The sequence below is a fragment of the Limulus polyphemus genome, unplaced genomic scaffold (assembly GCF_000517525.1).
Source record: "Limulus polyphemus unplaced genomic scaffold, Limulus_polyphemus-2.1.2 Scaffold9828, whole genome shotgun sequence".
Classification (NCBI taxonomy): Eukaryota; Metazoa; Arthropoda; class Merostomata; order Xiphosura; family Limulidae; genus Limulus; species Limulus polyphemus.
The window spans coordinates 1,576-14,166 of NW_013675438.1; the positions used below are offsets into that span (position 1 = coordinate 1,576).

At 31.3% G+C, this 12,591-nt stretch overlaps 1 protein-coding gene across 1 annotated transcript in view; it reads left to right on the forward strand.

The window, feature by feature from the left end:
* Positions 1-379: 379 nt before the first annotated feature.
* LOC106476111 (E3 ubiquitin-protein ligase NEDD4-like) overlaps positions 380-12,591 on the forward strand; it is a 15,081-nt gene continuing 2,869 nt past the window's right edge. The window contains exons 1-10 of the mRNA XM_013936780.2: positions 380-507; positions 4,186-4,282; positions 5,917-6,110; positions 6,456-6,588; positions 6,986-7,036; positions 7,173-7,310; positions 7,653-7,751; positions 8,463-8,517; positions 10,251-10,309; positions 11,185-11,250. Of these exons, the coding sequence (XP_013792234.2) occupies positions 422-507; positions 4,186-4,282; positions 5,917-6,110; positions 6,456-6,588; positions 6,986-7,036; positions 7,173-7,310; positions 7,653-7,751; positions 8,463-8,517; positions 10,251-10,309; positions 11,185-11,250 (978 nt within the window). The 5' untranslated portion in view covers positions 380-421. The remainder of the gene's footprint in view (positions 508-4,185; positions 4,283-5,916; positions 6,111-6,455; positions 6,589-6,985; positions 7,037-7,172; positions 7,311-7,652; positions 7,752-8,462; positions 8,518-10,250; positions 10,310-11,184; positions 11,251-12,591) is intronic.

Below are 12,591 nucleotides of genomic sequence, written 5' to 3' on the forward strand. Positions count from 1 at the left end.
TTTCATTAACCCAAAGGTTGCCAAATTTCAATTACTGTTTGGTAGTTTCATTAACCCAAAGATTGCCAAACTTCAATTACTGTTTGGTAGTTTCATTAACCCAAAGGTTTCCAAACTTCAATTACTGTTTGGTAGTTCCATTAACCCAAAGATTACCAAACTTCAATTACTGTTGGAGGTCATTTTATGCTGAACTGCTGTCTAATGTCTTAGATTACGAGTTCACTCACCGTAGTTGTTGTACTTGATGATGCCAGGTTAACCTGGTGGAATGTTGTAAGAATACTGTATCTGATAATACATGAGATTTTAAAATATCTTTTTGTTTTCAACAGTTGTTTGGTATCTCGAGTAAGTTGCTTCTGCTATGCTGATGAAATGCTATCTTTAACTTTTCTAGACGAGAGATGACTTCTTAGGTATGATTGAACTACCTATTCTTAGCTTTCCCTCAGAGAAACCTGGACGTTACATTCCCTTTAAGCACTACATCCTCAGGCCTCGCAGGTGTGTATATTACTCTATAGGTATGATCATATTGCATGACTGTTTCTTTAGTTTCTTCTCTAAGTGTTATCTAGTGACTTCACAAACATGACTATTTCTTTTGTTTCTTCTCTCTAGATGTGATCACATCTTTTAACTTCACAAGCATGACTGTACCTTTAGTTTCTTCTCCAAGTGTTATCTTGTGACTTTACAACTGTGATCATATTTTTAGTTTCTTCTTTAGATGTGATCACATCTTTTAACTTACAGGCATGATCATATTTTTCATTTCCACTCTCTATAGGTGCGATCATGTTTTTTGACTTCACAAACATGACATAATTAATTTTTACTTTCTTGATGTGATCACATGGTTATATCTTTTTTACTTTCTTAAAATGATGTATGAATTTGATTTTATTAGTTTGTAATAATTTTTTTAAACACAAAAGTAATTAACTTCCTTGATCAACCAATATCATGAGTAGTTATGTAAAAAACAGTTTTAACTCTTTTTTTTTTTTTCTCTCTGTAAATCATCTGCATGAACATAAAACAATGATATAGGATCTTTATAAAATGTGTTCTGTTGTCATACCAGTAATGTTTTTTTCTTTCTTTGTTTACCAAACTGTTAATTTTATTTCACATACCATTATAATTAGTTTCTTTAAAGTGTTATGCTAACTTGTCATATTTCTCAGCATTGCTGTGGAGTAGCATCGTATAATATCTGACACTGTTTTTCTCATTAAATCTGTTCTTATATTCTGTAATTTATTTTACGCTTGTTTAGGGAGTTTGAAGTACTCACTGTAAAAACCTTATAAGCATAATATTGGAAATAAGAAATCAATTTTCCTGCAATTATGTCTTGTATTATTTATGTTTTTAAACTTTTTTGTTTTCCAGTATGTATTATGTAAAAAAAAAAAACGATTACATTTTCAGACCTTGTAAGTAACGCTGTCTGTCTTGTTTTTTTGGTGTAATTGTGATGATATTACCATGTACTTTGATCTTGTAATATGTCTGTGTGTGTCTAATACTACTTCTACTGCTGTATTAAAAACTGATCTCATAGGTAAATTTGTGCATGCATTTTTGTCTGTACATTTGTAGTAGTTATGTTAACCCTTTTGCTACGGGTAGGTAAAAGTGTGGATGTCACAACCTTTGAGAGAGTTGCACTCTAAGTTTGATTCATTATATACAAATATATTTGGCATCAAAATGTTGTTAATAAATCAGATTTAAGTTCTTAGTTGTATAAGGAAATATTTCTAAAAATCTTCAATCTCCCCTAGTACTATACTTCTTATTTTTCATGTATATTGTTTATTTATTATCATAAAAGTAACTAAAATGTAAGAAGTAGAAGCTTATTAGGTTAGATAATAATAACTCTTCACTAGGTATGCTCATGAGCGGCTTCTGTGTTGTGTAATTCAATACAATAATTTAAGTTACACGAGTCAAAGGGTAATAAAAATAACATTTAAGTATAATCAGATGTAAACTGTAACAACCTTTAAGCTGTTTAGGATAAACCATTCTCAAAAGAAAAAAAGAGTAATTTAGATTTCGTATTTTTCTATAGTGGTTACGAGGCAAGTCCAACTGATTTAACCATAGGGTTACGGGAGTATACTCAAGTAGCATATTGTGTAACCAATAAAATAACATGAGTATAAAAATATATTTTTCCATCGTATATTTTTCATATTTCATTTGCATAATCCCTTAAACCTCGTAAATGAATATCGAACGTTTTTTTAAGGTACATTTTATTTTTTACTTTCTCTACGAAATCACCAACTGTAGCTATTATCATCAACTTATACTATAGACATATACTACAGTGTAGTGCAATGAAATATTTGAGTTAAGAAGAAATATGCAGATACCTTTTAATATTTCGTCAAATAATCTTAAAACATCTTTTTTTTGGTTATATTCTTAATTGCATGTTTTTTAATGTATTATTTCCTTTCCTGTCCTTTAGCATTGTTATTAGTTATCACGACACACATCAATGGGCATCCCCGGCTAATATTACAGTATCATGGGCAGAGGAGCTTTAGCCGTTGGGAGAATGTGGTGGTGCTTGTGTTTTATATTAACCGTGGTGAACCGAGGAGGTGTTGGGTTATATAAAAATAATTATTAAACCATCATGGGCAGAGGAGCTTTAGCCGTTGGGAGAATGTGGTGGTGCTTGTGTTTTATATTAACCGTGGTGAACCGAGGAGGTGTTGGGTTATATAAAAATAATTATTAAACCTCTCAGATTTGCATCTTAAACCATAAATTACATATAATTAAGTAAAATGTAAAATCTAAATATAATTCCACTATCTACCTAACTAATGTATTTCTGGGTGAGAAACAACACAAAAGTGCTAGTGAGGACAAAAGTAGTAACAGTGCTAAGAATGGTTTAATTAATTCTCTGTGGAATTCTTCATGCCAATTTTAAAATAACTACTGAGAGATTGTATTTTAAAATGTGCTCTTTCTATTGGTTATAAACATCTAGCTCAACTAAGTATAATTGGCTGAGAAATCGCAAATTTATGTGTAGAAAGTGGGCGTGACATCTGCAAGAGTTCCAAGAAATTTATTTCTCCAAACGTGTTTTAAGGAGCATGAAAGAAGAATATAAACAGGGCAATTAACTTAGTTTCTGTCTGTACGTGGCAGTGTAGTATACATGAAGAAGTGTTCAAGTTACAGAGACCAAAAGTTAAATTGTGTATCATGTGACAACAAAACTTAAGTTTAAGATTTTTCTTTAAGGTTTCTTTTGAAATAAAAGAATTAGAACTTAGATAATTGAACACTTTGAACTGTAATGTTCATTTTATTGGCATATATTGATCATAAGATTCCTTAATTAAGTTTTGAATGTAAATGAGTAAAGTTTTATGACATGCTCAGAAAAGGGTGCCCGTAAATATAGAGATAATGCATGTAGAGTTAGGGTAGAGAAAATAATAGGTAATATATAAAGTTTTACTGAAAAAGAACATTTGATATTTAATTAGGAGGTTTGAAAATTTATGCAAAATGAAACTTCACAATTTTTAGATAAAGGGATTTTTATTCTTAACATGAAAAATCACTTTGTACTCTGAGCAATCAACACTCTGACTCCATATATTCATGGACAGATTGTTTGTAACAATACTCAATTAAAAAATCGATTTTTTGTGTACAAAAGACTTGCATTGTTTACTGAAAACTTGCCAAATTTTGTGAAGGAATATGTTATAATATGGAATCTCTGATGGTTACTTTGGAGTTTTGAACACGGTCGAATTGTATGGACCTGTAGCAAGAGGGTTGATACATTTTATGATCTCACAAATAAAGTTTCCTTATTTCTTGTTGTAATCTTGCTGTCGCATCTGTTAATCTCACTGACAATTTCTTGTTTCTTTATTCATTTATATTTACATTGTAGATATAAAGAAACAAATACTTGCATAAACCATTATGAAATGTACATCTGCTCTGGGAAGTGTGTTGTTCAGCAGGTTTTTTAATAGTTTGTAGAATGATCATAATAAGAATAAAAAAGAACAGAGGTAATCTTAAGTGTATATATTTATGAAAAGAAGCGAGTCGTGCTGAGTTTGTGGTAATCAGTTCTGTACAAAATTTATCTATAATTAATGTAAGGTTTTGTAATAGTCCTAGGTCAAGAGTTAAAGGTCATCTAGAAGTTTATCATGCCTTCTTGCCCTCTGAAGATAATACAGATCAAACAGCTTCCAATCATGAAACTGAGGTTAGTACAGTTTCTAATTCTTTCATGAGTAACAGAGATGTACACATTTTTTATAATGACATTTTTGCACCTGGAACAGTAAATGCTTTCTCTGTATATTTACAGAGAAATTTTTTTTCAAATACTTCATTAAAAAATTGTTGTTGTTTTGTCTACAAATGTTTCTTGATGATTGCTGAAAGCTTGTGAAGATACACAAAACATATTGGAAGCTATGTATAAAAACTATGAAGGTCAATTTGTGGTAACAAAATCAGTCTATTCAGTTGATATAATGTATTCAACCCTTTGTAGTCCTATGTAGTCCAGCAAATTTTTATGACAGAGCTTTAGGTAAAATCCAATGAATTTTTATTTTTGAACCTCAGGTATAGTCGAGTAAATTTTTATTTCTGAACCTCAGGTATAGGCTATTTAATTTTATTTTTTTGAACCTCGGGTATAGTTTAGTGAATTTTTATTTATGAGCCTCAGGTAAAGTCTTTAATTTTTATTTCTGAACCTGAGGTATAGTCTATTTTATTTTTATTTTTTGAACCTCGGGTATAGTCTAGTGAATTTTTATTTCTAAACCTCGGGTATAGTCTAGTTAATTTTTATATTTTGAACCTCCGGTATAGTCCAGTGAATTCTTATTTCTGATCCTCAGGTATAGCTTATTTAATTTTTATTTCTGAACCTCAGGTATTGCTTATTTAATTTTTATTTCTGAATCTCAGGTATTGCCTATTTAATTTTTATTTCTGAACCTCGGGAATAGTTTATTTTATTTGTATTTTTTGAACTTAAGGTATTGCCTATTTAATTTTTATTTCTGAACCTCAGGTATAGTCTATTTTATTTTTATTTTTTGAACCTCGGGTATAGTCTAGTGAATTTTTATTTCTAAACCTCAGGTATAGTCTAGTTAATTTTTATATTTTGAATCTCAGGTATTGCCTATTTAATTTTTATTTCTGAACCTCAGGAATAGTTTATTTTATTTGTATTTTTTTAACTTAAGGTATTGTCTATTTAATTTTAATTTCTGAATCTCAGGTATTGCCTATTTAATTTTTATTTTTTGAACCTCCAGTATAGTCTAATGAATTTGTATTTCTGAACTTTGGCCATAGTATGTTTGATTTTAATTTCTGAATCTCTGGTATTGCCTATTTAATTTCTATTTTTTGAACCTAAGGTATTGCCTATTTAATTTTTATTTTTTGAACCTCCAGTATAGTGTAGTGAATTTGTATTTCTGAACTTCGGCCATAGTCTGTTTGATTTTAATTTTTGTGCTCAGTGCTAATTGTGATTTATTCACTAGGATATTCCTCTCTTCGTGAAGGGATACATCTAATGTAACATCTTCTAATATCCATGCATCAGTATATATGTTTCAAGAATCCAAAAATAAATGTTTTAAATTTTACTTGGTGGTTTTACTTATGTTTTGAAATGATATGTAGTTTAGATTATAGAAACCTTTTTTTTTAACTGCAGCTAATTATGTCAACATAAGTGCAGTGTTTAAAATTAAACCATTTTCTTTTTATCTTACTAATCACATAACTGCTCTTTCTTTAGCTATTATATGGTAATTTTTAAACCAGAATCTGAAAGTAGGAGCTTAATTCTACCGTATATTTCAGGCTGGCTGGGAACTGGTTGATGCTGTAACAAGCAGTACTCAAGAAGAAGGACCCGTGCAACCTGTGATGATGCCGTCGTCAGCAACAGCACCGCCTTCCCTACCTCCTGGTTGGGAAGAGCGTCAAGATGCCAATGGTCGAACGTACTACGTCAACCACATTGCTAGGACAACTCAGTGGGAGAGGCCTACAGGGTAAGCTCTGTTATTATTTTGTTTTCTGTTCATTGTTTTATTCAAGGGATATTAGTGGCCTGGTGCATTTTTTTCTCCTTCTGTACAGTTGAAATTATAGAGTAAATGGATATGTTCATGTGATTCACCATGGGTCATATGTATGTAAAGTTGAAATTGTAGAGTAAATGGATATGTTCATGTGATTCACCATGGGTCATATGTATGTAAAGTTTAAGTTTGTATGTAGTTTCCACAGATCTTATGCATGTTTCAAATAAGTGAGACAGAATTATTTCTAACATGACCTGGAAATGTTAATCTTTTGGGCCAACTTATTTTGTTTGTTTTGCTTTCTAATCATAGAACAACCCCTATAGAAGAGCAGGTTCAACAACGAAGCTTGGATTCTGCTCGAGAATTCAGAAGAAGAGTTCATATTAGTGTTGATCGTACTGATGAAATTGAACAGAGAACAAGCTCTGAAGCATTAACCCAGGTATGCACCTTTTTCCATCTGGATCAAGGCGATTCAAGTTTATTTGTTAGAAATATAGTTGCATGATGTTAAAAAAGTCGAGCTTTTAGAATGGTTAAGTTAGATATTAAATATACATTGATAAAAAAAGGTAATTTTGTGTAACTAGGTTATTTATTATGTAGCTCAGTATCATTTTGAAGACACTCACAGAAATAACTTTCATAATTTCCTACATACTCAAGAGACTGAATGCTAGAATGTTATCCATGTTGTTATGTGTGATATCTATTACAAACACTACTTTTTAGTGCTAGTAATTCTGGGTATACAGTATCGTTTGAATGGCATCGTATAGTTATACACGTCTGTGTGTTTGAATATGTAAGCTGATAGTTTATTATTTTTTTATATATAGATTTTGGAATCTCAACAAGCAGAGACCCCAACAAACAGACGACACTCCGAGGTAAGCGTCTCGCTTACGTAGAGTTATATTATACTTTATTGTATTATCAGGAGATCAAAAGTGTTTTACAGTTATGAAAGGATTTTTGTGCCGTTGACTATTTTTAGAGTAAAACTATTGCGGTCTATTCTTCCAGCCAATTCCTGACAATATGGTTCAGCAGTTGGCAGCACTTCGGATTTCTTCAGAAGGTCTCCCCGCGGGATGGACCATGCAGATTGCTCCTAGTGGACGAATATTCTTCATTGACCATAACTCAAAAGCTACTACTTGGGTATGTTCGAGCCATAATAACTTGACATGTAATTTCATTAATCATGTTAAGAAACATCATCCATCATTTTTCATTATACAGAAGAGACACTCACTTATACAATAAAGAAGACTGAAACAATTATGAGTTTGTATATGATTTAATATAGCTATATAATGTTCAAGAGTAATGGGCTTTACATAATAAAGTTGAGGTAGATTATACCAATAATGTGCAATAATGAGTAGAAAGTTGAGGTAGATTATACCAATAATGTGGAATAATGAGTAGAAAGTTGAGGTAGATTATACCAATAATGTGGAATAATGAGTAGAAAGTTGAGCCATGTTTTAAAATTTGTAGGTTGATCCTCGTACCGGGAGACCTAGCTCTTTCCCAAATCAGAACAACGTCCCCAACAAACCTAAGTTTGAAAGTGTGGATGATTTGGGTCCATTACCGGTTAGTAGTTTGATAACATTACTAAAACTTGATGAGTTTAAGACATGAAATGACTAAGTTACAAAACAAATCTTGTTATTGTGTGAAATCTGATGTTATTGATAAGAAGTATTTATGATAATTCCAGCTTATATGTTAATGACAGCAATGGCTGGTAAGGTGACGATAAGATTCTGTATTTTGAGAGTTTGATCACAGCAATATTTTTAAAGTACAAATAATATACTAAGACTAGTTTTGAAATTCATATACTTTGTATGATAGAAATTTTGTCTGTTTTCTTATTTAGAATGATTAAATAGTTTTGACATTACTTTTAAATTATATGTCTTTTGCCACCGAACACTAACTTGATTATTTACATGCTACAAATAATCTAACTAAAAGTGAAAAAAAAAGGTTTGAAGAAATTCATCACTGACATACAAAGGTGTACATATCAGTATTTTTTCGTATATGTAATTAGCTCCTCTGTGGTTTGGCAGTAAATCCGATGGCTTATAATGCTAAAAATCATATTTCGATACCTGCTATGGGCAGAGCACTGAGAGCCAGTTGTGCTTAACTACAAAACAAACAAACAATTAATGTAATTAAATTACTCTTTTATTTTCTTGGTTAAAGTAAACTTCTTGTGTTGTAAAGTTTAAAGAAGTTATATCGAGTTAAGCCTGAATGCTTATTCTAAAAATTAGTTTTGTTGAATTACAGGAGGGATGGGAGGAGAGGGTGCATACTGATGGGCGTATATTTTTCATTGATCATAGTAAGTATTAACAGTGATGTGAGCAATAAGTGTGTTATCTGTTATCACATTACACAGTTTTAGATTTTTTTCTTGTTCTGTCATAAACTTTAAAGTAATTATTTTATTGTTTTTTTTTGTTAAATAAAACAAAAATCAAGATGTAATAAATGTTTTGTATTGCAGGGTTTTACAATTACCCACATCTAGAAATCAATGTAAAAATTAAAGATGATTAATATTTTAAAAGTTTAACTTAGTGTATGGATGTTATTTCTAATGTCTATATTGCACATAGTAAATTCCATTGTGTGTGTAGATTGTGGTTAGGCTTAAAACTGCCTTTTGTTAAGTAGTTTAAAACCACACTGATGGCTGTTATTCATGATGTAAATGTAACTTTCCTTCTAGTTCAATATAAATGTAAAAACAACAGTTTATTCAGAAAATTAGATTTGTAGATTTTATTTTTGTCGAAAATTATTTTTTCCAATTCTTTTAACCACTTGGAATTTTCTTGTCACAACAAGATGATAAACAGATGATTGAGTTGTTAGTAAAATAATTTGACGTATTCCTGCAACATTATGATAAACAGATGGTTGAGGTATTAAAACAATTTATTGTGATACGATGGTAATTGATAAACACTGTTTTCTGAACGTCTATTTCATCATAAAAGTTTTATTTTTTCCCTACCAAATAAACATTAGTGTTTGTGATGTGATCAGAATTTACCTAGCTGTGTTGGTCCTAGTGATTAGGATGCCTGGATTGTGAATCCAAGAATTTTAGGTGTTTGTGATGTGATCAGAATTTACCTGGCAGTGTTGGTCCTGGTGATTAGGATGCCTGGATTGTGAATCCAAGGATTTTAGGTGCTTGTGATGTGATCAGAAATTACCTGGCTGTGTTAGTCCTGGTGATTAGGATGCCTGGATTGTGAATCCAAGGATTTTAGGTGTTTGTGATGTGATCAGAATTTACCTGGCTGTGTTAGTCCTGGTGATTAGGATGCCTGGATTGTGAATCCAAGGATTTTAGGTGTTTGTGATGTGATCAGAATTTACCTGGCTGTGTTGGTCCTGGTGATTAGGATGCCTGGATTGTGAATCCAAGGATTTTAGGTTCACAACCAGTTGCTACAAAAACATGCTGTGGAACAGTTTAGGATCATAGGTGTACTATACGAGTGGTGATGAAATCCTACAATTTGGTCATACATGTAGCCCAATAGTTGGTATTGGACAAGCCCGAAGCCAGATCTGGAAGTGTGGGGTTCTTTTTGGTCCAAAGTGGAACTCGTTTCATGTGTAACTAGTGCCCAGGGACAAAAATAAATTAATATGTCACGGTTCCTTTATTATCGCTACAAATAAACATTTCTAGCACATTTCCTCTGATAAGTATGAAAATGCTATTTCCACATGTATGCACAGTGTTACAAAAGCAATTATACAATAAGAGACCATCATCAAAGAAAGGGAAAAAGTAAATGTTTATAGGGGAACTCAAGCAGATGGCAGTAGTAGTCATGTGGTTATCCTCAACTGTCATTGAATGGAATTAGACCTATATTATCTCTGTTTTGTATTTTTAGTTCTCTGATTTTGGTGTAGATTTTCCAGCAGTTAATGAATGTATATAAATCTGTTGGAATATTGATTTTACAAACTGCTCAATACAAACTTTCTGTCTCCAATTATTTTACTTGCCAATTTGTTAATAATAAAATACAATAATTTTTGTACTAGATACCAGGACAACACAATGGGAGGATCCTCGAATGAGCAATCCAAATATTGCTGGACCAGTAAGTATATCTAGGACTTTTTCACATATGAGAGACAAAAATGTTGTATTTATTGACAGAAAAAGATAAATTTGTTTAATAATAATCCCATGTAGCTTATATTTCTTTGTTTTATATTGCTACAGATATATTTATGCATTACTGATAAACTTTTAATATATCTTCATTGTAACAATAAACAATGAATCTTTATTGTACAATCCAGATGAATGCTTAAAAGTATTGAATGCTTTAAATAATAAATATTGCTTGTAACAATATGGATGAATGCTTAAAAGTATTGACAAATTTTAATCTGTAGCATTTAAAATTGCACCATGATTATGAAAATGAACTCCATAAACCTGAGTGGATGCTTGTAGTGTCCGTCCTAAAATTCCTATTTGCTCATCGGATGGTAACACCAAATGTTCAACAGGGAGAGGTTGGAGGCTATTTACTCAATAATACTTCATGTGCGGGTACCCCTGATGCTGAAGAGAAAAACAAAATTAAGAAAATTGAATATGGTGATAATTATTAGGAAATCATGAAAATAATTCCGTCAGAATGCACAAAACCTTATGGGTTTAAATAGTGAAATAGTGGTTAACCACTATTGTTACAGTAAAATGATCAAATTGATTACGGTTCCTCAGATGTCAAAAATAGATAACATTGGGATGCTACAGAAAATGAAAGTATCATTAGAGTTGTATGTTATTCCCTGAAATTTATAAATATAGGTTTGTGAAATTTATCTAAATAAAAGCAAGCAATGATTCGAGTATGATTTACATTTATAATGTGAAAGAGATAAAATGTCCTAGTCAGCATTTTAAAAGAATATTTTATATTAGTTTTTGTAAAGAAGCTATAATGTTGTATTCTTGCAGGCTGTGCCATATTCTCGAGATTACAAACAGAAGTATGAATATTTGAAAAACAAACTTCCTAAGCCGGTAGGTTAAAACTGATTTTGTTCTAGTGTTATTAACTTGCAATAAAACTGAAAGTTTTATGTTAGTGGCTTCTTCGTTTGTTAATTTATAATGTTTAAGTATTAAGTTTTTTTATAATTTTGTATTTAAAACTTTCATTACTGAAGACAGTATTTAATTTTCTAAATGCAAAATTTCTATGCAAGGTATATTTTTCAGGTCACTAATAACAATGTTAAATGTAAACATACTAATGGTGTAAACATCACTACGAGAAAAACCTGTACACTGGATAGGTGAAGAGAAGAAAAATGTTGGTTCTTCACATTATATAGCTGCACAGTAGATATAATTTATTTACTAACGTTGAATTTAAGCTAATTTAAAAACAGTTTATAATAATGTGATTAAAATCTAGTCAAATGAACTTTACAAAATATGTAAAAATAATCAGAAACAGAATTTTAAATTCTCATTCCTCGTTGATAATGAATTACTGTATTGCTATAAATGTTACCCTGCAGTTGTTGGTTATTGTCTTGTGTGCTTATCTGGTGTACGATTTTCTAAAACTGTGTCAGACCTTACAAATGGTGTTCGGTGTTAAGTTGTCACAAAGTTCATCAGGCCTTATAGGTGTCATCTCATGCCAAATTGTCACATAGTTTATTAGTCCTTACAGATGGTGTCTGGTGTAAGATCACTTCAAAGTTTGTTAAGCTTTACAGATGTTGTTGTGTTGTCTAATTGCAGACTGACACAAAGTTTATTAGGTCATAAAAGTGTTGTCTGGTGTCATCACTACAAAGTTTATCAGGCTTTACAAGTGTTGTCATTGTCTAATAACAGGTTGAGACAAGTGTCTACTGGTGCTGGATTTTAAAGGATTTCTTTGATTTGCATGTTTTGTCTGTTACTAGTTTATCACTAAGTTTATCAGGTTCTAGATATATGTGATGGTTGTAATCAGAGAATTAAATACTTTTAGATGGTATACTTATTTTCTTTTAGAACTTTGTTTTTAGGTGAGTTATCGCATTCTTGCACTGTTCTTACTAATTAACTAAAAAGTTCATAACTGTTATTGCATTCTTGCACCGTTATCAGTAATAATGTGAAGTATGGAAAGTTTGCACCTGTTGTTGCATTCTTGCACCGTTATCAGTAATAATGTGAAGTATGGAAAGTTCACACCTGTTGTTGCATTCTTGCACCGTTATCAGTAATAATGTGAAGTATGGAAAGTTTGCACCTGTTGTTGCATTCTTGCACCGTTATCAGTAATAATGTGAAGTATGGAAAGTTCACACCTGTTGTTGCATTCTTGCACCGTTATCAGTAATAATGTGAAGTATGAAACGT